Source organism: Spodoptera frugiperda, chromosome 20, assembly GCF_023101765.2.
Source record: "Spodoptera frugiperda isolate SF20-4 chromosome 20, AGI-APGP_CSIRO_Sfru_2.0, whole genome shotgun sequence".
In the NCBI taxonomy this organism is placed as follows: domain Eukaryota; kingdom Metazoa; phylum Arthropoda; class Insecta; order Lepidoptera; family Noctuidae; genus Spodoptera; species Spodoptera frugiperda.
In genome coordinates this window covers 8,328,561-8,356,223 of record NC_064231.1, presented here as the reverse complement: position 1 = coordinate 8,356,223, position 27,663 = coordinate 8,328,561, and the positions used below count along the sequence as shown (strand labels likewise).

The window sequence follows — 27,663 nt, the reverse complement described above, 5'->3', positions numbered from 1 at the left end:
GACGTGGTCTACTTTCATAGATAAAACTATACAACACTAATCTCAAATGTGAAGAGTAAAATTAAAATTATGAATTAATTAAGTGAATTCAACAGCAGCAGCATTTCAAACGACGCAAAAATACAGTCTTTGTGATAATGAAACAGTTTTAGCAGGTTTTTCCTAATATTACTTGTGAAGATTGATGACTACGAATGAAGCGAAAGAGGTATGCCAGGATCGAAGCATTTGGCATTCCATTATCTCCCCCCATCCTTACAGGACGTGACAATATGCACGTCACTTACATACGAATATCAATCATTGTGTATCATAATTATCATCTCTCATATTTGCTACCAAAGATTGATCTAACCCTTAACATGACGAAAAAAAAAATCTACGCATATTTGCGTTCAAAAATTACGTTTACCAGATAATATAATATGAAGTGAGGTACCGGATGCGTATTCGATATTGTATTCGAATAAAATGGGGGCATACGTTCGCGTATCGAGTGACATAGTGAATCAATCACCTGTGGACTCGATCAATCATTGAAGCATATATGAGCGGGGACGGATTGACAGGACCACCTGCTAATACACTTCTTTTCAGAGTGTATTCTATTTCATTAGGTTAAGAGAAGACAGGAGAAAAATGGTTACCATGTAAGCGGAAAATTGCAGGAATTCATTTCATTTACGCTGCAGTGTGTCCTCGCATTTCTTTTCGTTCAGTTTTCTTGTAATTTTGTTTCTAGTGAATAGATTAGATCTTATGGCACAAATTATAGTGATACACACTATTAAATTATAGGATATGTTACGGCTAGCATTAAATACGTTTTCAAAATGTCAAAAGTAGTTTTCTCAACATCTCCATTGTTACCGGTGCATGTGATAATTAATACTAGTAAAATATGTTTTAAATACGTTGTATTTAAGTATAAAATTTATTATTCACTGACACGAAGGTAGCGTTATTTGCCTGTGGACTTGGCGGTTGTGCCAAAATCCGATTATTATCGTACCTGCAATTGCAAAACATTTTTATGTTGAAATTTTCCCGTGAATGTGTAATTTAAATTTAAACCTTCTATGTGAATCTGTGGAGTAAGCGTTGTTTGAAAAATAAAACAAGAAAGAGAGCAGATTTAGATTTAAAACATACATAGGTTCCTCTGATATACGATGAAGGTAAGCATGCCGATGAAAAATGGACTTACAATTTTATATTATAAGTTTGAAATTGAACAGTCCACCTTGAACTAGCGTGGTGATTAATGTTCATTTCCTTGAAGACGCTTTTACCTCGTGGTGAGACATTTGCAGCATGATTGTGATGATGACGGAGATGATATTCTTTTGTCTTTTTTGAAATCAGTATTATATTATGGCGCTTTAAGGTGAGCGTCCACAGACCCGCATCGATCGGATCGCATCAAACGGATTCATTTTTCAGACTGCATCCAATGTATCGACAGCGATCGGATTGCTAACATGAGTATCAGCAATCGGATTGCCGTTACCGATTTTTGCATCGGCATTCCGTATAACGTCATCAGCACGTCGATGAGCGGTCCGTACGGTGCGGATCAGTGGACGCTGTTATATGAGTTTTTATACAAGACAAACTAAAATCCGTTGCGTGCGATCCGTACGATGCGTGTTACAATTATACTTCGTTAGCTTTACTATCAAAATATTTACTATTTACACACATCTAACTTTGGCATCGATATTTGCGGTAGGTATCTAGCATTCACGCTTTGTGAGTATTTCGACGTGTAAGCTTGGATATCTCATACACGTGTCAGTTATTACTTCCGAAACCCAACTGTAGATATTGGAATACAACAAAGTTGTTTCACTAGATATCTGAATTAATATTACTGTTCATAGCAATTTCACAGTACAAGACTGTTCCTAGAAATCCATAAGGTCAATTTCGTGCAAATTATAACGGCGTCAAAATAATTTTCACAGAAAACATTGTTAATACAAAACAGTAATTCAATGAGAAGCCCGTTGAAAAGTATAGGAATGATAAATTACATACTCGTATATGTATAATGTCAGACTTAGCCCAAGGATTACATAGCGATACCAACATGACATTTGTTCGCACATGGGCCCAACCCTTGGGGAAAAAAAGCACTTTGATAGATCTGTTGGCTACTAATAAAATAGAAGTTAAAAGCAAAGTGTTGTCCAACATTGCCGTCTTCGGTTGTTTTCCAATACGAAATTGATGGTATAATGGATTAGAATGGGACGGCCACAAGCCGGCCTGTGTCCCAATAAAATCGGAGGTAAACTCAATTTACTAATAAAATTTCGATACTTTTTCGGTATAGGTAATTCGTTTAGCGTTAACATAGATTATTTTATAAATAATAATGTTGAATGATTGAATTTTTGTCGGGTTTAATTTTGGTTTGTTTTGCTGAACAAATATTTTATGTACTATTTTTTATGGAATCGTCTGATAAATAAGCTGATAGCAAGTAATCATCTGCACATCCGCAATGCCAAGGAAATTACAAATTCGTTTACAATTTTGGCAATTGACGTAAATGATTTTTGTAATACCTATACAATAACAACTTGTCATCATTTATCGAATCATCGCATTACTAATTGAATTTGTTTAAACAAGATAAGGAAAATTCAATAGTTAGATAGACAGACAGATAGCAAAATTAAACGCATTGTACATCAAGAGATAATTTAATTGTTTATGAATGTAGCTGTCAATTTTTGTTCCAGAAATATTCACTGTTTATTGTTATTAAATACGATATTATGCAAAATAATTGTATTAAAATAATATTACATTGCTACATATTATATTTGGGTCGTCCGTTCAATAATGCACACAGTTTCCATTTCACGTGTTAATTACGCATGGGTTGCCCAATAAATTGAATTCAGTAACAAAATTAATATTTAACGCTTGAAATTCATCAACCACTAAAGTTTGTTTGGTAATGAATATTTTTGCTATCGCACTTTTCTATTTTTTGCCTTCGACTGAGTAAAGAAAACAAAGGTAGTATTTTTCTTTCAAGAAACCCAAGCAATCTGTTTGAAACACTTGAAAAGGGTTGAAAGGATTTCTGCTAATATTTGGATATAATTTCAAATTCAATACTTCGTCTATTTTCAGGTAATTTGGGTTTGTTTGACAGTATATAAAGAAATAAATTTTGCGTCACCGTGTGTGGTTTGTTCTTGTTTGTTTCGGGTATTCAGTAACATAACACAATATCAGCATAACGCTTAAAAATGTGCAGTTAAATATTATGTGCAAGTTGAACACAAATGAAGATAAACTTATTTTGCTAAACCTGCAAGTACCTATTGAAAATTGTCTAATAATTATATAGATGTATTATAAGATTGAAAGATTTTTTATCAGTGCAGAAGATTAAGAAAAAGAATATGAGTTACCCTATCACATTATTTTATAATAGTTTCTTTAGTTCATGGTTCGTATTTTATGATCTCGGTTCCATATAATTTCACAACGTTTTTAAACTTTACAAAAAGGAGAAGTTAAGCTCTGAAGCTGGAACAATATTGTTGTAAAAAATGTGAAACTTTTGTCTCTCGACCGTCGCCGACGACGACAAGACGAGAATTTTTCATACTTTTTAACTAACTCGATGGAACGTGTACATAAATTTTACAACTAAAATAATAAAGAAAATGTAATAAAAGTTGTTTTAAAATTCATGATCTTAGGATTCATAAAACGTGTTATATATTTCACTGTATTCACTAGGAGATAGTGCTGGTAATTATTATGCGCGTCATACGTTTACCCACAGTTTGCTCAAGAATTAAATTACCCACTATAAACATGACCATTATTTATAAACAGAAATCTTCTTGAATGAATAAAATATAAAAAATTAAAGATCAAATATATAAATTAATTATTATGTTATCGGTTTACTCACGTAACTGTTTGACGAGGAATAGCAGCATGACAACCGCCGCGTCATGTATCGCTGAATGCGGCTCATGAATATGAGCCTCTAGCATGGCTTGAAACTAGTCGAGTTGCTCGTCAAACAGATACGTGAGTAAGCCTATAACATAATAATTAATATAGCATGTCTTACGACAGTTATAATAAAAAGATAGAGTACATAATATTTTCAACAGACTGATAAATATAAACAGGACCCTAATATCGAGAATTTCTCAATATCGAGGAAAATATCAAATAAATAAGTTTTTTCGTGAAACCTCACAGCTGAAAGTAAAAATATTTAACGAGTTTTATTAAAGGAAAACCCCAAGGGACATGAGAATTCCATAATCGGTGAAGGTTAATATTTAAAAATATGTACATCTTTTTATTGCAGAGATAATTTTATGCTGTTTAGAGACATTGGAATGAATTGCATGTGACCAACTAACTATTACTAAAGGAAAATAACTTAATTACCTCTTATTTTGTCTAATATTTGCTTCAGAAAAATATAGCAAAAACACTGCACGCTGCATACAAACTATTCTATTAATATTTACGTTGAAAGAACACAACACGAGTTATTTCATACAAACTGCAACATCGTGACGGCGAGAACCGAGTGGTTAGACACTAAACAACCTAGTACTTTGACCCAGCAAATGTTTGCAGTAATAATGATTTTCAAACAAACGAAACGACTGACTTAGCACAGCATCTGAAAGTGACGTGTTAATGTTACATTAGTTACACACGAGTTCTGCAAGACCCTCTACTTTAAGGTTTAGGTTCCTACATACTTTGCTGTATAGCTAAGTTAAAGTTCTGGCTCAGAGACATCAAGTGAAATTATTGAGAAATGGTGCTTATATTCTAACCTACAAAGTCCAAAATCCTAGTGTGGATTTTTTAAATCAAGCGTCAGCTGGATACTACACATATGAGACATACTAATTTACTTAGGTTATATATCTCACCCATGTAACTGATTAATGATGTTACACAACCAGTTTCAACCACGCCAGGAGCCTATAATCATAGGCAGCATGCGTTATGAAAGTAGCTAGTAGTAGTAGTTAGTCTACTACAATCTAATTACCATACTTGTGCTATATATTTTTTTGCCTTATTATCTACTTGAGTACTTAGATAAATAGATATTGTTTTCTTTTTACCATCACAATCTTAGGCACAATGAATCTCGTGAGATTTTCCCTACTGATTATCCACAAGGCAATTATAAGTTGGTTCATAATTAATTTGAAATGAGTTACGTGAGGTACGTCATTACCATCAGCGTTGTTTTGTTTAATGACGGAATAATTGTTTAATTTAGAGCACAGGGCTCGGGATGTCGACGTATTATTTACTCATTGATGTCCCAAAGGAGGCTTAAGTACTAAAGACATTTGTGGTAACTTAGGCCCAGTGCACACCGACGGAGATGCGGCGAAGATACCGAGAATAAATCAATGTAAAATAAACCTAACTACTATGGCATACAGATGAAAACGGAATGCGAAAGATGCGCTGGTACTTATGCGTTGGGTCTTAGGACAAGTAAACCGATGATAATTTGTTTCGACTGGTAACTATGGCAACGTAAACGAAATATAAAAGGTTTACTCACCGAAGTGACAGTTTTTGTAATATGATTTATTATAATAACTCGTATGTGTAAAAAATCGTCTTGAACATTGTATGAATGAAATATATGGTCACATTTATACGCATCAATGTGCCGATGTTCGTCTTTATATATTTTTTATTAATGGGTATTACATAAAAGAGCACAAAAAGCTAGTCGTCAAGTACGTAAATATATTTTGTATGCTTTTATTTGTTGACTCTATACACAATACTTAATGAAGGTGATTCTTACGTGTATACATGAGTTATTTGAAATAGGAAAATGTTATGTAAAGTAAAACGTTTACTTTAATATAAAAATATGAGTTGAAAGATAAAATATGCAGTAGGTGTTTAGGTAATATTTTATATCAATTTTAAGAAAAAATCGTTAAATAACATTGTATTAGATAAAATGTAGAATAATGAAAAAAGAACACGTTTTATATAAAGCAGCAAGAGGTTACGTAGCATACCAGTATATGAACAAATTATAAAAATATTTATGACGCACAGGGTAAAAGGTACCTGAAAAACTGTAACGATGAATTATATCCTAACTTATAAAATATATAAGGATCAACATGCTGAGCAGAAAGGGATATAATTTAAAAAAGTAAAAAATATTATTTAATACAAATCACTCAACATATTAATTAAACTTTGAATGAAACATTAAAAATTATATTATTTTTATTTATTCACTTAAACAGATGGATTAAGATTCGAAGAGTAAAACGTCACATACCTTAATCTGATTGCACCACATGAAATAGAAAAAAAACAATGTAATTAAAAAGAAAACAATTGATATATTCACTATCTATAGATTAAATAAAACATTGGCTGAAAAGAAAATTTTTGAAAAAGAACAAATTCAAGAGAAGTAATCGTTTACCTACTACAAACATATTTTTTTAACTATTTAGCTAGCAAACTCTATGAAGTTATTAATGTTATAAACACTTAGGACTTTACAATTCTCTAATACTTGTATATTAATACTATTATGTACCTACTTGAATATCACGTTTAATGGCTTTAATGTTCTACGGAGGCAATAAAGTATATTTTACGAGCTTACGTTTAATAAACAATCCGGCATCATTAACTTAACTGACTACTTTAAATATTTATAAACAATTTACTTACGTAAAGTACTTCGTAAGTCACGAGTATTTAGGTATGCACGAAGTGTAAGTTACGAGAAATTTCATCGTAATTGTTCAGTAATAGCATGCGAAGATACCTCGATATATCAAAGAATAGATTTTCAACTTTATTTAACATCGATACAGTTGAAATTTCGATAGCGATTTGATATAAATATCGTAGAAGGTGGATCTTTACTGGGTACTAGTTTAATTAGAACTCACCGGACATTAGCTAGGGTATGACGTCGGCTCTTGAGGTATCGGCCATGGTACTTCTGCAGCTCGCCGATGCTGCCTTGCTCGGCCTGCATCCTGGCGGGCGCTGGTTGCGGCGCAGGCGCCGCGTCCTCGCCGGCCTGCGCGGGCGACGGCGACGCGCTGGCTGCTCCGGAGCCACGCTTACGTGCTTTATTGGACTTCCTAGCCGCCGCCGATATACATATCTTTACAGAGGAAGGGCTGCCAAAACTTCGCTTCTTCCCCGAACTTCTCGACGAGGTGTAAGCGGTATCAGTACTACTTCTCGTACTCTTGTAGGAAGGTGTGATCGTCAAGTCAGTGGCGTCTTCGAGAGGCCAATCAGAATCGTCCTCTTCTTCGATCCCCGGTAGCGGAGACTGTTGACCGATAGGACGCGGTGAGCTTATTACAGGCTCTGGGGCGACTGCAAACAAGTAATAAAGGCTCTAAACAAACAGTGCGAGCAAAGTCGAACGTATTAACTGTACAGGCAGAAGCCTGCTTTCGCTCAAGGAAAATTTGCTGAAAGACTTCCGACGTCAAATTAATTGACAAGGTTGGGCTGTTGTCTAACTCCTTGATTGTCTAATTTCCCTAATTTGTTTGCTATTACCTGAGGCTGTAACAGGCTGTGTAATGATAGGTAACATTTAGTAAGTAGCTTCACCAGATGGAAACTCTATTCAGGCAAAATACCTTGTACAAGTTCTACGTAAAAATGAACCTTATATTGAAAGTTACACTGTCGACAATAATTAATCTCCAATATTAGTCATCAGTACTTTGAAATGGGTATTAAAGAGTTATTAAACGCGTATATTGAAATTATGTATTCATCAAGCGTAGTTTTACGCCTTGGGGCTCTGTTTTAACGAGTAATTTCCAGCTCCCTAGAGAAATTGAGTTCAAGCTTTGATCGGAATATAAAATAGGATTTTTTACTTATCAATGATTTTGTAATAAGATTTATAGAATTAAGGAGCCAGGTATCAACATGGATTGAGAAAATCAATATGGCTCGGATAAATATTCAAGGGGCGGCGATCAACATAATTTATTATGCTAATTTTGACTGGGACTGAAAAACATGCGCCCAGACACTGGCTGCGGGAATTATGGACAGTAAATAATTATACTTGTTTACAGATTTCAGAGACTTCTGAATAAAATTATTATATCAACGCAATTAATCTTCTAAAGAAATTTATAGTTACAATGCATGTATAACAAGAGACCAGTAATTAAATTATGAATAAACTATTATGAGACTTACATAACCTAGAATCGATCCAAAAACAGTAAAATTAAAGTAGCAAAGTTAAATTGCCATATGATTTATTCTCAAGGGCCGCAAAATGTACGTTTCGTACAACAAAATTGAGGCGAGCATTAAATATTTAATGTCATACAGGTGTCTATTCTCTGTGCTACGAGGTCACCTATGGACACGAATTTATTTGGCGTGTACATCGGCACCGGCTTGATAAGCCGGAGGGGTGTTGTTTACTGTGGTGTGGTGTATGTAACATTCAACTAAGTTAATCGGCCGAGAAATTAGAGGTTGAGCGGAGCAACGCTGTGGCCAGTGATACAACGTTTAATTATTCAACACTAAGCCTTTGTGAATCGATCGTCTAACATCCTTCCACTTTAAAGTCACTCTTGCTACCTCAGCTCTGTCTCGACTCGTGAAACAAATTATGAACATCGATTTCCAATGAAATGTTCTCAAATTCCTTAAAACCTTCTCGTATTTTCGAAACTTAAAATAAGTACATCACAAAAGCCTGTAATTTTATAACGAGTAACGGGGTGTTCGGATCTTGTAATGAGCCAAAATGAAGAAGCCAATATCGTATTTTTAGTCTCTAAAACATCATCGGAACTTTGACCTACATTTTAAGCAAAATCAATATTAGGGTCCCGTGCAAGAGAAATGGACATGTACCGAGTATTCGCAAGTTTGCAAGTGTGGACCGAATGCATTAAAAGTCAAACATGTTCAACTTTAAACCATGTTGACAGTTTAACCCACAAATGCGATTTCTCTCTCGCTGAATAGGTGGGCACTTTCAAATTTAATCAAACTGACTTCTCCGGTTAACTACGGGTTATCGTTTAATAGCATTGCTGTAACGGGAGTTTAACTAGATTGTGTCAACCGGCTAATAGAACGAAGGATATTGGATTGAGAAACTAAACATAACGCTGTTAGGGTTGATTGTGATTAACGAGCTTTTCTGCGTAGAACTAGTGGGCATCGTAATGAAATAATGGGTATTACGATATAATAGCTCAGGCCATTATTGCTGCGGAACCGTTTATAACAGTAGGTGGCAAAGGCCATTATTCTTTGTGAGTTTTTGTCGAATAAATAATGAAGCCGAATTTAAATGTTTCTATACTATGAAGACTTGGTCGGTGGTAGACGATTGTACTGAATAAGCGGTTATTTGCTTTTTAAATTGGAGTTAATTAAAAATAAATATCGGTAATGGTTTAGCCGGCACAGCTGTTCTGGTACTAGGCATAGATACGTACATTACATAACGTGACTTTTAGTGGCGAAAACTCGGCTTAATTTAAAGTCAACAAAAGGGGGTCGCGGCGGCGGCGTCTGCAATCGATCCACCTCCCGCCAATGTTTGTGTAGCTAAATGCGACCACTCCCGCCCATCATTATGTTAACTTGCATAGCCCCATAGTATAACTCCATGTCTTCGTAGCTTCGTAGGTCGTAGCACGTAGCCCGTGCAACATTAGGTTCACCCACAATGTAAACTCCGTTTAATTGACGATCAAACTAGTAACTAATTGGCAGGTGTAAAGTGTGAGACTATTAAGCACTCACTTTGCGGAAATATAGGAGAAGTTATTTGAACAAGTTCTACAAGTACAGCTATGAACACATTGCTTGAAACTGTTTTGTGTTCTTTCTTTTACAAATATAACTCGGATCAATAAAACAGCTTTAAGTGTGTAAATCGATAAACGAAATTTTCCACGTGAGCTGAACAATTATATGAACGATTTAAATTTTTATTACGGAATAGAGAACTTCATTATGTTGCTCGTAAAATCGGAATAAAGTTCACTACGGTTATTTATAGAGGAAGAAGTGATAAAAAACACTCCATTCGGGAATAGGTGTCAATACCATTTAAGGTGCATAGAAATCTACTGCCCCATATAAAGTCTTGTATTAATTATACTAACAAGTTTTAGGGCGTGCTTGAAACAGCCAAGACCTTTTTGTTCTAAGTTAATTATCGAGTAACCTTTAACTTGGCCGAGTAATTTAATGTCGTTTAACAAACTTCGACACTCGATTCCTGTGCCAACAAGACGAAACTAACTTCGGACTTATAACTATTGGATTCAGGAATACTTTTAACGAGAAATGAAATTGCACTGCGTCCTTTGTATTCCAAACTCCATTTATCTCAAATGAATGTAATGAAAATCTATTGATGAATCGATGTTGAGAGTAAATAAACTTCCCTCGAGACATTTAATAATAATAGGAAGCGTTCTTTTGTAAGAGCTTATTGTTCTGCGGTGATTGATTGATAATATTCTTATTGTAAAAACTGAACATTATGGAAACTTCCTCAAGACAATTTGGGAAAAAAATGGAAGCGAGAACAAGGAAGACTTCAAAGATTTTCATTTCTTATTATATAAGTGAAAATGGGAGTCAAATTGTATCAAAAGATAAAAGAGCAACTCGCGCAAGAGTTCATCTTTGTACTGGAAAAGATTATTAAAAATAAGTCGGTATGTGACTAGAATGAGCGCGGAGGAAGCCAAAGAAATATGAGCATCGTAGTTCACTTTCACGTGTCGCTTTTCCTGTTCAATGTGTTGTTTCTGTCTACTCTCTCGGGAAAATGGCGTGAGTTTGTCTATATAACACTAGCTGTTTGTTTGTAAACAAAGCTTACACGATATCCCGGTAAAAGACACTATGATATTATAATGCAAAAATAATATAAAATGCAGTACAAGGAAAATGGGAAAACAATTTTCCACGAAGTTTGGAAGATTCGCTTACTGTTCACTAACATAGAATGGGGAAGTAACGAGTCTGAATCCGTTTGGGATGCAAATTCTCCAAAACATACGAGTTAAGTTGGGAAAACATAATGTAACAGCTGGTGCCAAGAGCTTGTCCCTACAAGATTTGATTTCCTGTAAAATGTTCCAAAGAACTCGTTAAAACCGTTTGTCTATTGTAATATCTCATACTAATGATCAAAATTAATAACTATTAATATGATCACCGAGACGAATGATATAAATACTTAATCCTGACTGAAAACAATTATAATTTGTAGTTATTTATTGTATGTCATTAGTCTGGTCAAAATATATATGATTGACAAATGTTTGTTAAGACAAACACACGTGAATGTGTGTTATGGATGTTCTAAATTATGTTCATCTTTAGTTGAATGTCAATGTTATATTTGAGAACTACCGAAATTGTATATATTACATTCAAATTAAATGAAGAAAAAATAATTGCTAAGTATCTATAAACGTCATAATGACTACCTACTTGACATGTGTAAAATAAACGTAACCTATCTATAAATGCAACATGCATTTCCTATAAATTCCATTCACCAAACAATACTAGATACTTTAAACCTTATAAATATTTCAATAAGTCTCATAATAGTTAGTCATAAATATACTTATTGTACTGCATGATATCGTCGTAAAATATCATAAATATGATATTTGCGATGTTGCAACATTATTTAAATAGCCTTAGCTACTCATAAATGTAATCTGAATGTCAATAGTCACTTGTTAGATAATAATTGTATAGTGAAGAATATAATAGATACCGGTATGAGTTGCACCTCTCTTGAAAACTTAACAATGTAGAAACATCTGTTTATAAATTCTAATGTTATTGTTACCGCGTAGATACTGATGACTAATATTTTGAAGATATCGATAATAATATTTCAAAGCTTCAATAGAACTGTCTTCAACACTAAGCATTTTTCCTTTGAAGCTGATTTAGCATATTTTGCTCTCTAAAATCCTACAATAAACCCTTTTTGCCTCAACCATTTTCGTAAAGGGTTTGGGAAATCGGTGCCTCCATGAAATCTAACGAATCACGGGCGATATTTCTGAATAATATGGCAATTTGACCGTACCAGAAGTCCAATTGCATATGAGTTTGTCGATTGGGACTTGAAGTGTCGTCCTCGGGAATATTGAGAACCTTTGCATTTTGGTCTGAAGTTTTCAATGGCTGAAAATGTTACCTTTTATCTATATAATATTTTGTGAATTGGAATCAGTTCTAAATGTTACTTGAAGTGCTGATAAAAAGAAAATGGTTCGCATTATTTCCAAGGACGAAACATAAGTGACAATAGAATAATGAAAGCAGGGCTTACCATATTCATCGTGGGATAGTTGCGGGCTGCCCTCCCGCAGGGCATAGTCGGCGTCGTCGACGGGCGCCGCCGCGCGCGCCCCGCACCAGGGCACGCAGCAACGGAACACCCCGCCTCCGACCACCTTGGAGCCGTGCGCGCCCCTGAGCCAACGCGCCTGCGCCGCTCCACGCACACACAAACACTACACACACATGCGCACGCACACGATATCACCATACGTCACTCCACTGTATTATAACCCCGACACGTCACTGAACAGTTCCTAACTTCTTACCAACTATGTTTTGGCACTTTTTATAAGAATATAAGAATAACGATTTGTTAGAAAGATCTAGTTCAGTCTTGAGAGTTGGCTTAGAAGTTAAGATAAGTTAAGGTATCGATATGTCAGTCGACTTATATGAACGCTTATTATCGGGATACTCAGGAGGAAAACTTTGACGGAAAGGGGAGGGCGAAGGGAAAACAAATATGTATGTCCAGTAATATTATGTTCGCTTTTTGTCTTTTACTCCGTTTATATTTATTATCTGGGCATCATCGTAGTTTCGTAAGTAAGAATACAAATATAATAAATTCACTTTAACCCATTTCTGATTTATTTATGCAAACATCCTATGTATGAAAGAAATAAATGTAATATATTGGAATGGTTATATGCTACCGGATCACTCAAGTGCCCAATATCCAACCACACGGAGTATTATACCGCACAATAAAACAAATAAATATGTCAACGTACGTATTAGTGCACCTACATTACATTACAATGTACTACAAACAGTCGTGTGGAAATTTCGTAGTCACAGGGTACAAGCGTAGACTGAATTGTATATAGTGAAGTATCGTTTTGCTGTATGTACGTATTGGAAGGCAGCCAAACAGAGTCGCGGAGTTCTTCACAGGCTATCACTTTGAGCATGCCTAATATACCTTCAGTTGTAATGAAATATTAAAATAACCAATAAGACACTGCGCATCGACACGACCTGTTTAGAGACACGAATAAACAGCTGCTTCCGAAAATATACCTCTTGCTTTTGATACACAAATATGGAAGTAACTTTACTGCTGAAATGTTGACTTCTCAACTTTTAAACGTACTAAATATCAAAGTGCATCAAAATAAACTTTCAGTGAAAATTATCTGAAAAACCACTGAACCGATTTTGATAGGATAATGTGACAGAAATGTTTGATAAAAAGTTTCCCATTTCAAATTGTTTTAAAGATAAAACTTAGCACTGAACATTGGACTGAGTAGCAGAAAATGGATAATATATTGTGTCGTAATAAATTTTCTTCGTGTAAAACCACTAGCACGAATATCGATAAAGAGCTTGTGAAAAAAGACAAAGGAAATCGTAATTTAAACCTTTCAATGGCCGGGATCGAATAATTCACATGAGATCTCGAGAAACGGATAATATAATGTCGTTAGTTACTATTGCACGACTCGAATATGGAAACAAATTCACTTTGGGCCTAGCTGTTTTTCCAAAGATTTTTTGATTCATTCAAAGACCCAACTTGAGTAAATCAATTCGTATGTTTGAAGAGCATTTCTCTACGATTGAATTCGGACCATGTTTTATGCTAAAGAGGAGCCATTGATTTGACATTTACCCATTCCAGTTGTCCCTTTGACGGACTGAATCAATTTCAAATTGAGCTAGAAATTATTTCGAAAGACATTATGAATTTATATTACTCTTTTTTATTATAAGATTGATAAAAATAAAACACTGCACTGTCATAGATGTGTTGGAAATACCAGAAGAAATATTTCCGTAAAAGTTTAATGGATGGTAAATATTGCTATCATTTTGTATCTAGTTATTACTTTGTAAATATTTAAATAAGACTATCTTGTTGGTCTAGATAGTTTTTCCATGATTAAAACTTCAAATAGCATTCATATTAAAACTTATAAAAAGGCAATAAAATAAAGAAATTCACACAAAGTATTCATCTTAAAATGCCTACAATCTTGTCACCACGAAATGCTTAAATATATAGAAACTAAATTTTAGTGTTATAAATTGACTGCATCATAAACTATTAACATTAAATAAATTAGTTCATGAAATGGAACAAAGGAGATTGAATTAAATATTAATTTATCATTGGATATCAAATATTCAACGTGGTGAGAGGATTATTCCATGTATATATAAAATATATTATAATTTACTGTCAAATTAAGCTTTACTGATTTAATTAATAGAGGCCAAATAATAATATTAGTTCCCATCAATAAGGAATACAACAAGTTAATTAAACAGTACGTCAATATAGTTCAATTAATTAATCAGATTTAAATGATGTGCAATTTATTATTAACCCTAGAAACGTGTTCGAATCACACACCGTAAAATTGAAGCTTCGTTAATCTTTTTCATTACCAAAAAATGCAAAGAGCAATTAAAATAATGTGTGTGATAGATCAATTTCAAAATAACCTGCTTTTTTTATTATTGAAATCTTCTAGTTTTATTGAATATAAATACGGAAATATTAACCTTCTTAAAAAAAATACTAGCAGAACTTTTCTTTCTATCCGTACAAAACTCCATTGTTCAATAACCAATCGATAGTAATGGCTGTGACCTTTATTAATCTGTATATTCATTAATTTCATAATAATGGATGAAACAACAGTACCTATATACCAATAATAACATACATTATATGATATTGGAGATTTTTAAAAGCAATCAATTTCGATGGTAACTTCCGCGGTCAAGGTCGTTCTACGTAGAAATAATCAGGCGGAACATGTGACGATGCCAAATACCACGTCACACTGTTTTCCTTGGTGCTATTAGACAATACGATAATCGAGACACATTTTCATCTATTCAATGATATTATTATGACCTGTATAAGGAATTGACGGTACAATACTGATCGGCGCAAACAATTACTACTCGTTGAGCGGCCGCTGGTTTCAATTGTGAAGCTATTCGGTACGTCATCGGCGACTAAACGGAGATGCGATGTTCCTACGTTGTTGTTTCATACATAAATTCGCTTTCAAGATTTAAACGTCTAATTAGATACCTCGTGCCATTCATTAGAACTCCGTTACGACGTTGGTTAGTCTAAACAAATTCAATGTACGCTGAACTCGCGAACTAGAATAAAAAAACAAGAGTTAACTGGCAGAAATATACATACTTTTCTACGATACAACGTAACCCTTTTGTGAATTTGTTAAATTGAATTATTCTTATCGTAGCAGCCGCTAATATACCTTTTATTTGTATTTACATCGTCATACGTACGAGTACAATCTAATTACTGCATTAACATTATCATGATCTAATCTTATTATCAGTCGTAGTTACGCGAAAACTAAGTTGTTTCACAGACTGCTATTGTATGTAACTGGAACAGAACCAGACCATACAAATGGATTCCGGATGGCCTTAACATTTGCGAAAAAATCGTTCAAACCACGAAGAAAAGAACGACACCGTGTATTGATTAGTAACATAACGTTATAATATTTGACATTGATGCATACAACTTCACGGCCAATTAGTCCCATTTTAATGTTAAAACAAATAAAACAACCACGTATCTACGTGCGGCTAATAGCACGACATTTTCCTAAAATACATCAACAACGCGATGTTAGAAAGAGTTGATGACAGGAAGCGATAAAAATAATATATTTTCAGATTATGATAAGACGTAGATCATGCGCGTGTCTCCAATAATTTACATTTTTTAAATTACTAAGATTAATTACCTGAGCGATAAGTGTGCAGATGTCATAAAAATGTATTTGCATGCCCACAGCTGCGTGAGGTACTTTATTGTATATTAAACATTATATAAATAAAACCACGGAATGTTTATGAATTTTCGTAAGAACGTGCCTTGATTTTAATTTTGTTGTGAGAAAATGTTATAATATTATTTCGCAGTGGACCAACAAACATGCAACAAGTTGTTCACAAAATCAATATCTTCAATGTAGGCAATATTGTACGTAAGATGTCCATTGTTTTTTAGATGTAAACCCTCAAGTAGAGCCTGTTTGTATTGTAACCGGTGTGCTTTGTATACTTTGCATAGATTCAAAACATCTCGTTTTATACATTCGGTAGATATTAGATAACCTTTACTAAAGATGGAAGATAAATAGTTTTTACTGTGATCATATTACTGAATTGACGTTATTCATAAAAACGTTGCGTGTTCCAAAGAACCTTGACACTTTAACGGAATTATATTTTACACATTAGAGTACTCGTAAGCAACGCTGCGCAAAGCGCTAATGCATGTTTTTTACTGCGTGATATTCGGATTAAACTGTTATCTTTTATGTGTCGTAACTCGTTACAATAATAGCGGCAAGCGAATATAATATACTCCTAAACCTAAACAGGGATAAGGGTCTCGTGAGTGATCCGATATAGCATACCAAATTCGTGTGCGGCTTACACCTCGTCAGATAACGACAACTAGATCAAAATTTGATCAAATTTGTCAGTGATGAGCCGTATTTTGAAAATATACAAACATATAACAATGCCCCAGTGGCACACTGCACTGTGATAGACACTGTCCGCGGACTGGGCGCAATCCCAGTGGCAACGGGGCTGAGGTGCTCAGCAGTGCATCTCAGACGTGGGTACACACGCGGCGAGGCGGCGAGGCGGCGAGCGCGAGCGGCGCGGCTGCGGAGCGGCCCCGAGCGTCGCGACGGCCGGCAGACCGCGACTGGAGCGTCACTGCGCGTCGCAGCCTAGGGCGGCGAGCGAGCAGGACGAACATACTACTGGCTCGCGCGCTCCACCTACGATTCTAGCCCTTGAACCTTCTATCTTAATTCCTATTTACCTTGTTCACGCCGAGTCTCTTATGTTTTTGTGCGACCGCAAAAGGGTTTTCACCCCGCGAGGCGATCCCGTGAACGTTACGTAGACGCTAGAGATAGAGATGCTGCGTGGCCTTTCCTATGCTACGGGTCGTTCCGATGTTATGTCACTATTGAGCGTGCTTGTGCCTTGTTGTTTGGCCGTGAACGTATTTTAGCCGTGCACTCATTTCGACCATTATGATTTATAGCTCCCGAGGGACATTCGTGACGCACTATACGGACTATTCATTTCGTTTAAACACTCTGAATGTCTTTAAATCCTATTTTATGTAAACGATTTATGAAAGCGTTATGCCATGCAAATTACCGCATTTATATTTCAAACTCATAATTGTACCTATGTGTTTCATAAATTAAACACTGTTAGCTAAGGGCAGTAGGTACGAAAAAAAATTATTATATTTTTGCTGACAGAATTCAGTTTAAATTTTAATGAACCCTAGCTGATACAGCAATATCTACGTTAATTCATCTGACTTAACAAGAAGAAGACCAAAATAAAAAAGAAATGGTTGAAAATATAATATTAGAAATCTCTAACCCTTCCTCGTTTCAGTTTCACTGTTACAGATATAGATTAAAACCCCTTGTCACTACAGGGTATCGTTATAATGAAGCGCGAAGACGTAATAATGAAAATTTAATTATATTAATATCGGCAAGGAGTTACCGTTTTGACTTTCTTAGGATGTTCATTTCATTATTTTCCCGTTGAAAATCTCTTGCTTCATTGATAACGTTTTTAAAAGTATTTTCAGTGAGATTCTGTCTATCAGCGTGAACAAGGCGATATCATTTGCTGGAAATTGGGCTAAGTACGTGAGCGTAAACTCCGATTGAATTCCTTGGACCGTATAAAGAAATAATGGTTATGTACGGATTATGCTCGAATATCAAAGGCGTAATAATCGATCACATGAACCCTATTAATTGTATCTCTGATATCACCAATCGGTTGTATAGACTGTAGCTTCAGTTGTAATGATCCAATAAAGTCGACACGAGCTGTTTAGAGACGCGAATAAACAGCTGCTTCCGAAAATATACCTCTTGCTTTTGATACACAAATATGGAAGTAACTTTACTGCTGAAATGTTGACTTCTCAACTTCTAAACGTACTGAACATTAAAGTGCATCAAAATAAACCTTCAGTGAAAATTATCTCAAAAACCACTGAACCGATTTTGATAGGATAATGAGACAGAAATGTTAGATAAAAAGTTTCCCATTTCAAATTGTTTTACTGATAAAACTTAGCACTGAACACTGGACTGAGTAGCAGAAAATGGATAATATATTGTGTCGTAATAAATTTTCTTCGTGTAAAACCACTAGCACGAATATCGATAAAGAGCTTGTGAAAAAAGACAAAGGAAATCGTAATTTAAACCTTTCAATGGCCGGGATCGAATAATTCACATGAGATCTCGAGAAACGGATAATATAATGTCGTTAGTTACTATTGCACGACTCGAATATGGAAACAAATTCACTTTGGGCCTAGCTGTTTTTCCAAAGATTTTTTTATTCATTCAAAGACCCAACTTGAGTAAATCAATTCGTATGTTTGAACAGCATTTCTCTACGATTGAATTCGGACCATGTTTTATGCTAAACAGGAGCCATTGATTTGACATTTACCCATTCCAGTTGTTCCTTTGACGGACTGAATCAATTTCAAATTGAGCTAGAAATTATTTCGAAAGACATTATGAATTTATATTACTCTTTTTTATTGTAAGATTGATAAAAATAAAACACTGCACTGTCGTAGATGTGTTGGAAATACCAGAAGAAATATTTCCGTAAAAGTTTAATGGATTGTAAATATTGCTATCATTTTATATCTAGTTATTACTTTGTAAATATTTAAATAAGACTATCTTGTTGGTCTAGATAGTTTTTCCATGACTAAAACTTCAAATAGCATTCATATTGAAACTTATAAAAAGGCAATAAAATAAAGAAATTCACACAAAGTATTCATCTTAAAATGCCTACAATCTTGTCACCACGAAATGCTTAAATATATAGAAACTAAATTTTAGTGTTATAAATTGACTGTATCATAAACTATTAACGTTAAATAAATTAGTTCATGAATTGGAACAAAGGAGATTGAATTAAATATTAATTTATCATTCAACATCAAATATTCAACGTGGTGAGAGGATTATTCCATGTATATATAAAATATATAATAATTTACTGTCAAATTAAGCTTTACTGATTTAATTAATAGAGGCCAAATAGTAATATTAGTTCCCATCAATAAGGAATAAGTTAATTATACAGTACGTCAATATAGCTCAATTAATTAATCAAATTTAAATGATGTGCAATTTATAATTAACCCTAAAAACGTGTTGTTCGAATCACACCGTAAAATTGAAGGCTCGTTAATCTTTTTCATTACCAAAAAATGCAAAGAGCAATTAAAATAATGTGTGTGATTCAATTTCAAAATAACCTGTTTTATTGAAATCTTATAGTTTTATTGAAAATAAATACGGAAATATTAACCTTCTTTAAAAAAATCTAGCAGAACTTTTCTTTCTATCCGTACAAAACTCCATTGTTCATGAACCAATCGATAGTAATGGCTGTGACCTTTATTAATCTGTATATTCATTAATTTCATAATAATGGATGAAACAACAGTACCTATATACCAATAATAACATACATTATATGATATTGGAGATTTTTAAAAGCAATCAATTTCGATGGTAACTTCCGCGGTCAAGGTCGTTCTACGTAGAAATAATCAGGCGGAACATGTGACGATGCCAAATACCACGTCACACTGTTTTCCTTGGTGCTATTAGACAATACGATAATCGAGACACATTTTCATCTATTCAATGATATTATTATGACCTGTATAAGGAATTGACGGTACAATACTGATCGGCGCAAACAATTACTACTCGTTGAGCGGCCGCTGGTTTCAATTGTGAAGCTATTCGGTACGTCATCGGCGACTAAACGGAGATGCGATGTTCCTACGTTGTTGTTTCATACATAAATTCGCTTTCAAGATTTAAACGTCTAATTAGATACCTCGTGCCATTCATTAGAACTCCGTTACGACGTTGGTTAGTCTAAACAAATTCAATGTACGCTGAACTCGCGAACTAGAATAAAAAAACAAGAGTTAACTGGCAGAAATATTCATACTTTTCTACGATACAACGTAACCCTTTTGTGTATTTGTTAAATTGAATTATTCTTATCGTAGCAGCCGCTAATATACCTTTTATTTGTATTTACATCGTCATACGTACGAGTACAATCTAATTACTGCATTAACATTATCATGATCTAATCTTATTATCAGTCGTAGTTACGCGAAAACTAAGTTGTTTCACAGACTGCTATTGTATGTAACTGGAACAGAACCAGACCATACAAATGGATTCCGGATGGCCTTAACATTTGCGAAAAAATCGTTCAAACCACGAAGAAAAGAACGACACCGTGTATTGATTAGTAACATAACGTTATAATATTTGACATTGATGCATACAACTTCACGGCCAATTAGTCCCATTTTAATGTTAAAACAAATAAAACAACCACGTATCTACGTGCGGCTAATAGCACGACATTTTCCTAAAATACATCAACAACGCGATGTTAGAAAGAGTTGATGACAGGAAGCGATAAAAATAATATATTTTCAGATTATGATAAGACGTAGATCATGCGCGTGTCTCCAATAATTTACATTTTTTAAATTACTAAGATTAATTACCTGAGCGATAAGTGTGCAGATGTCATAAAAATGTATTTGCATGCCCACAGCTGCGTGAGGTACTTTATTGTATATTAAACATTATATAAATAAAACCACGGAATGTTTATGAATTTTCGTAAGAACGTGCCTTGATTTTAATTTTGTTGTGAGAAAATGTTATAATATTATTTCGCAGTGGACCAACAAACATGCAACAAGTTGTTCACAAAATCAATATCTTCAATGTAGGCAATATTGTACGTAAGATGTCCATTGTTTTTTAGATGTAAACCCTCAAGTAGAGCCTGTTTGTATTGTAACCGGTGTGCTTTGTATACTTTGCATAGATTCAAAACATCTCGTTTTATACATTCGGTAGATATTAGATAACCTTTACTAAAGATGGAAGATAAATAGTTTTTACTGTGATCATATTACTGAATTGACGTTATTCATAAAAACGTTGCGTGTTCCAAAGAACCTTGACACTTTAACGGAATTATATTTTACACATTAGAGTACTCGTAAGCAACGCTGCGCAAAGCGCTAATGCATGTTTTTTACTGCGTGATATTCGGATTAAACTGTTATCTTTTATGTGTCGTAACTCGTTACAATAATAGCGGCAAGCGAATATAATATACTCCTAAACCTAAACAGGGATAAGGGTCTCGTGAGTGATCCGATATAGCATACCAAATTCGTGTGCGGCTTACACCTCGTCAGATAACGACAACTAGATCAAAATTTGATCAAATTTGTCAGTGATGAGCCGTATTTTGAAAATATACAAACATATAACAATGCCCCAGTGGCACACTGCACTGTGATAGACACTGTCCGCGGACTGGGCGCAATCCCAGTGGCAACGGGGCTGAGGTGCTCAGCAGTGCATCTCAGACGTGGGTACACACGCGGCGAGGCGGCGAGGCGGCGAGCGCGAGCGGCGCGGCTGCGGAGCGGCCCCGAGCGTCGCGACGGCCGGCAGACCGCGACTGGAGCGTCACTGCGCGTCGCAGCCTAGGGCGGCGAGCGAGCAGGACGAACATACTACTGGCTCGCGCGCTCCACCTACGATTCTAGCCCTTGAACCTTCTATCTTAATTCCTATTTACCTTGTTCACGCCGAGTCTCTTATGTTTTTGTGCGACCGCAAAAGGGTTTTCACCCCGCGAGGCGATCCCGTGAACGTTACGTAGACGCTAGAGATAGAGATGCTGCGTGGCCTTTCCTATGCTACGGGTCGTTCCGATGTTATGTCACTATTGAGCGTGCTTGTGCCTTGTTGTTTGGCCGTGAACGTATTTTAGCCGTGCACTCATTTCGACCATTATGATTTATAGCTCCCGAGGGACATTCGTGACGCACTATACGGACTATTCATTTCGTTTAAACACTCTGAATGTCTTTAAATCCTATTTTATGTAAACGATTTATGAAAGCGTTATGCCATGCAAATTACCGCAATTATATTTCAAACACATAATTGTACCAATGTGTTTCATAAATTAAACACTGTTAGCTAATGGCAGCAAGGTACGAAAAAATTATTTTTATATTTTTGCTGACAGAACTCAGTTTAAATATTAATGAACCCTAGCTGATACAGCAATATCTACGTTAATTCATCTGACTTAACAAGAAGAAGACCGAAATAAAAAAGAAATGATTGAAAATATAATATTAGAAATCCTTAACCCTTCCTCGTTTCAGTTTCACTGTTACAGATATAGATTAAAACCCCTGTCACTACAGGGTATCGTTATAATGAAGCGCGAAGACGTAATAATGAAAATTTAATTATATTAATATCGGCAAGGAGTTACCGTTTTGACTTTCTTAGGATGTTCATTTCATTATTTTCCCGGTGAAAATCTCTTGCTTCATTGATAACGTTTTTAAAATTATTTTCAGTGAGATTCTGTCTATCAGCGTGAACACGGCGATATCATTTGCTGGAAATTGGGCTAAGTACGTGAGCGTAAACTCCGATTGAATTCCTTGGACCGTATAATTATGTACGATTATCTCGAATATCAAAGGCGTAATAATCGATCACATGAACCCTATTATATCTCTGATATCACAATCGGTTGTTAGACTGTAGCTTATTTGATCTAAAGTTCCTATTGTCTCCTGTTCTCCCCTTTATCAAATATGTATGAAGGCAACCCCAATATACGACAAATGGCAATATCTTTTTATTTCGGATGTTCTAGCAAAAACAATAAACAATCGGGGTGGGAACGAATCAAACTAATCGACTTTGCGAGACACTTCAAAGTGGAAAGCAAACTTCAAAGCATAAAACCCGTTGCTAAGATTGCTTTTAGAGATTTTACAGCAGACAACGCCGACGGCTCTTACACAGCTTCCAGTGAACTTGCTTGAATACTGGATGAGATTGATCCTGTAATCTTGAGACTATGAAAATGTTTGTATATCTTGGTAAATGTAAATAGAAAATCGAGTTTTCGTTGCCACTGCTTCGACATTTGTAACTTCGTTGATGTTTGTGTAGGATTTATATTAGCTATTAGCATATGTATATGATTGCTTACTTGTAGTACTTGTACTACGTTTACAAATGTGCATGTAGTAGGTATTTTGCTGGAAACATAAACAGATACTGAACTCTTTGAGTACAAAATGGGAAAAACATGTATCATAAACGTACGTATGTGTATATGAATGTAGATATTACGTGTACTAATTCGCACTCGGCGCGTGTAACGCGGTGATGGCCCCGCATCGTGCGCGCAACATCTAAACAGGGCAATCATCCTTAGTGACGGCCTATTCTGAGATTATTATCGAGACCTACAATTTTATCGATTGTCGAGTTTTATATGGAAAGTATCGATACCGATTTTTTACGTGAAATATATTACACCTCTTATTTCCGAAAGAAACAAAATATGCTACATCCATTTCGCTGCCAGTGATGTTGTTTTTTTCTGTCATGATCGTTCCACTGCAGGGCAAAGGCAAAGTGTTGTTGTTTAGTAGCAAATAATAACATATAAGCTTTAGTTTAATATAGGTCAATAAAATATTTCCTTAGACAAAAATAAACAAGATTTGTTCTAATGTGCAACAACATTATTGATTCTATCACATCGGATATCCTCTAAAGTATATTTACCAGCATATATTGTAGTAGTAATTTTCCAAGCAGTCTCGGCAACTAATTGACCTCCCTGTGACATCCTGTGGGTGTCGTGAGACGGCTAATTGTACTAGAGGATTGACTGGTGTGTCTTACAAGGAAGCAAATGGCCGTACTGAAGAATATTTTATACAACATAATGTTAAATAGTAAAATTCGTTGCTAGAATGTAATTAATTATAATACTTAATGGCTAAAAAAATAGAGTAGGGATTGTCAGACTATACTTGGGATTTGTGTGGTTTTTAGGGTCACGCCACAGAAATGTCTGATGAAGTTATAATAGAACTTGGTATTCAAATAAATTTATACAACGTTTGTAATTTCGTATGGAATAATTTTGTATATAATCACAAATCATACGTATATACGTAAACTCAGACTCCCTTTGGTCATAACGTATACGCTTATTTAGCTATAAAAATATTTTATTAAATTATGGCACCAAGAGAAGCAAGGAAAAGAGCAGAAAATTAGTGCTATACACCTAAAGATCTACAGACTACCTAGCGGGTTTACCTAGAAGTAGTCAGTAAGAGTCTAACACTCCCTTTAGCCTCACCCCTGGGCTCGCTGTCATCGCAGCGGTAAGTCCCCTCTTTGAGGAGTGGCTAGAGAGGCGCCACGGCGTCCTCACCTACCGCCTAACGCAGGTGCTTACCGGACGGGAGTTTCGGTAGGTTCCTGTTCCTTATTGCGGGAGGAAACGCCCGGGTGTCATCAAGGACCGCCCGGAGGACACGGTAGAACATACGGTGGCGGTGTGCCCTGCGTGGGCTGACCACCGCCAAGTCCTCAGGGATTGGTCGGCGACGGCGACCTCTCGCGCCCGGCACTGGTTCAGGCCATGGTGCGGAGCGAGAGGGACTGGAACGCCGTCTCCTCCTTCTGCGAAGCAGTCATGTAGCTAAGGAGGAGGCGGGGCGCGTGAGAGAACAAACCTCCTCACGCCCCAGCCGTCGCGAAAGACACTTCGGGCGTATCCCGAGACGATCTCCGGCCACCGTAAGTGCGGGCCTGCGGACGGCGAGCAAGGGTAGCTCACCGCCCGAACAGAACCAGACCCGTGCGTGCGGCGCGTCGCGTTCCGCGCGCGCCTCAAAGAGCCATCAGACCACCACAGATGGGGCCCAATAGGGCTGATGCCTGATCCGGAGCTGCGGACTACCTAGCGGGTTTACCGGGGCTCCGGCTCGAAAAGCAGGAGAAGGAACGGGGTGGTTTTTAGTCAGTAAGAGTCTGACACTCCCTCTCGCCTCGCCCAAGGCGAGAAAAGTCATTGGATGATTTTCCCCCCTCAAAAAAAAAAAAAAAAAGCCTCAGCCAAGGCGATAAAAGTCATTTGATGATTTTCCCCCCAATCAAAAAAAAAACACACCTAAAGATTTCTCTAATGTAATGAAAATCCGTTCAGTGTTATTTCTAACAAAGGATCTTAGCAATAGTATTTCCGCACACGTTTTGATAAAGGCAAGTAAAGAGAAAAGTTTCTATTAGTATCATGTGAAGATACTTTCCTAGGAAAGTGATAGCCGAGTCTGTTTTAGTATTGTCTAGGGAGCTATGTATCACAGATTACTATCATCGGAACGGCACTAGAGTTGGGTACTTTGGGTTAAACAATATTTTATAACATGATGAAGTTTCTATAGTTTTAACAACGAAATACTCAAATGGTGTTAACACTTAACAAATTATGAAGAAATCGGAGAGTCGTGTTGAATTTTATTCTATTTTATAGTGAGTGTGTATGTATTATAATAAATACTAGTGGTCGCCTAGTGGTTGAAATTCAACCATATACGATTTAATTTACAATACCACTTAACATACGTTCAAGGATATTTTTTATTTAACTCAAACTCAAACAAACTCTTTTATAAAACTCTATTCATATGAGACGTCAATATCATCGCAATGTCTATCGATTTTGACGTTTTGTCAAATACGATCAGATACTATGCATGTGTGTGTAATGTTTTATTTATTGATTTAATGTACTTTATAAGCATTATTTTTGAAAAATATTAGCGTGCTGCACTTCTCCTACACATAAACTATAAGTGTACCAAATTTTATGCTCCTACGTCCGCGCAATTTTCGTAAAAAGCGGTCCAAAGTTTTTGCATCACGTATTAATATATACATGAATAATTCAATACAGCTTTGCATTATGACAATTTAATTGTTTAATAACACACTCTTTAGGAAAACGTTCACAACAATTATAACAATAGGCATAATAATCAGTCATATTACGTAAAACTGTTTATGAGGAAGACGCATTATCGGAGTGCCTATTTATAGATTGGTAACTATTAAAACACATTATGGGGAAAATGAAATTCCCTTGACACTCTAATATGTCTAATTTACAGCAAAAACAACATACGTACATCAGTTTAACTGGCTGGGTTTACGGCCACCACAAGGCATAACTTTTATAACCATTTCAAGTGCAAAGGTAAGAAACTTACTCATAAACGAGATATGAGGTATACCTCTAAACATAAATGTCTAAAACGACGTTATTTTATAGATTTAAGGTAAAATAAAAACATATAGGATTCAAGTAACGATTCCAATCATTCCTAAAAACAATAAAACGAGAAAAATTCACTCATATCGCGAAACAAGAGCAAAAATTCGGTTGAACGAATCCAATGATTGATAAAATCGAGCTGGCACCTCTGCGAAAACTTTTCGTTGGTCCAGCAAACTATTCGAACTCGCAATTACGCATCACTAGTCAACGTATTGTCAATTTGCCCGCCAAATCGATTACTATTTATATCCAAGATCGAATAGAGTCGAACATCGGTCTTTTTGCGAGATGAATGATATGTAGGCAAAGGTAATTCTGTATGATTAGTCTGTAGATACGCTGCGGTGATTCATGGTATAATAAATCAGAGAGTAGATTCAGATTGACGTGAACTTTGTATCAGAGCTGTACGGCCGTGTTTACTCGCAATAAGGCTGAAAGCAGCCACATGTACGCGGTATTTCAGTGGCTAATATAAGGTGTAATTACTCGATGAAAAACGTTTTGTAGGTGTTTAACATTTGTGTTTATTATTAGAAGTACCCTTCAACTATATTTTCATGTAGATTAGCTGCCTTGAATATTAATAATTCATAACATAAGCACTGTATTTCAGCTAATAGCTGTTACAATCTGATTTAGTGTATAGTTCGAGTTTGAATCGTCACGTGAATATATCTAAACAGTATTTGTTTACACATTCGCGTGGAAACCGTTCACGCGAAGGTAAATAACGGAGGTATTCATTACACTGACATAACCGAATCTGTTTACATATGTTCACGTTTTTCGCTCCTGTGATTAATGAATATCCAAATAATATCATCAAAGCACATTACGGCTGCGATATGAACAGGCTATAAAAGATACGGACCTTTAAAACATTTTTAAATAACACGCTTC

General features: G+C 35.6%; 1 protein-coding gene and 1 long non-coding RNA gene across 7 annotated transcripts in view; one reads left to right on the top strand and one right to left on the bottom strand.

The window, feature by feature from the left end:
* The window catches only part of LOC118280701 (cAMP-specific 3',5'-cyclic phosphodiesterase), a 548,393-nt gene that overhangs the window by 354,358 nt on the left and 166,372 nt on the right, over positions 1-27,663 (bottom strand). The window contains exons 1-3 of one of the 6 annotated variants that reach the window (XM_050701301.1): positions 21,842-22,052; positions 12,410-13,027; positions 6,969-7,410 (exon numbers count right to left, since the gene is read on the bottom strand). The exons of 2 other annotated variants lie outside the window; for them this stretch is intronic. In XM_050701301.1, coding sequence (XP_050557258.1) covers positions 6,969-7,057 — 89 coding nt within the window. In that variant the 5' untranslated portion in view covers positions 7,058-7,410; positions 12,410-13,027; positions 21,842-22,052. Of the gene's footprint in view, positions 1-6,968; positions 7,411-12,409; positions 13,028-16,847; positions 16,866-16,946; positions 17,155-21,742; positions 21,759-21,841; positions 22,053-27,663 lie in introns of those variants that run through there. 3 more of the 6 variants (XM_050701303.1, XM_035601105.2, XM_050701302.1) reach the window with 3 other exon arrangements.
* LOC126911937 (uncharacterized) overlaps positions 1-27,663 on the top strand; it is a 257,179-nt gene that overhangs the window by 82,318 nt on the left and 147,198 nt on the right. The window lies entirely within an intron of this gene.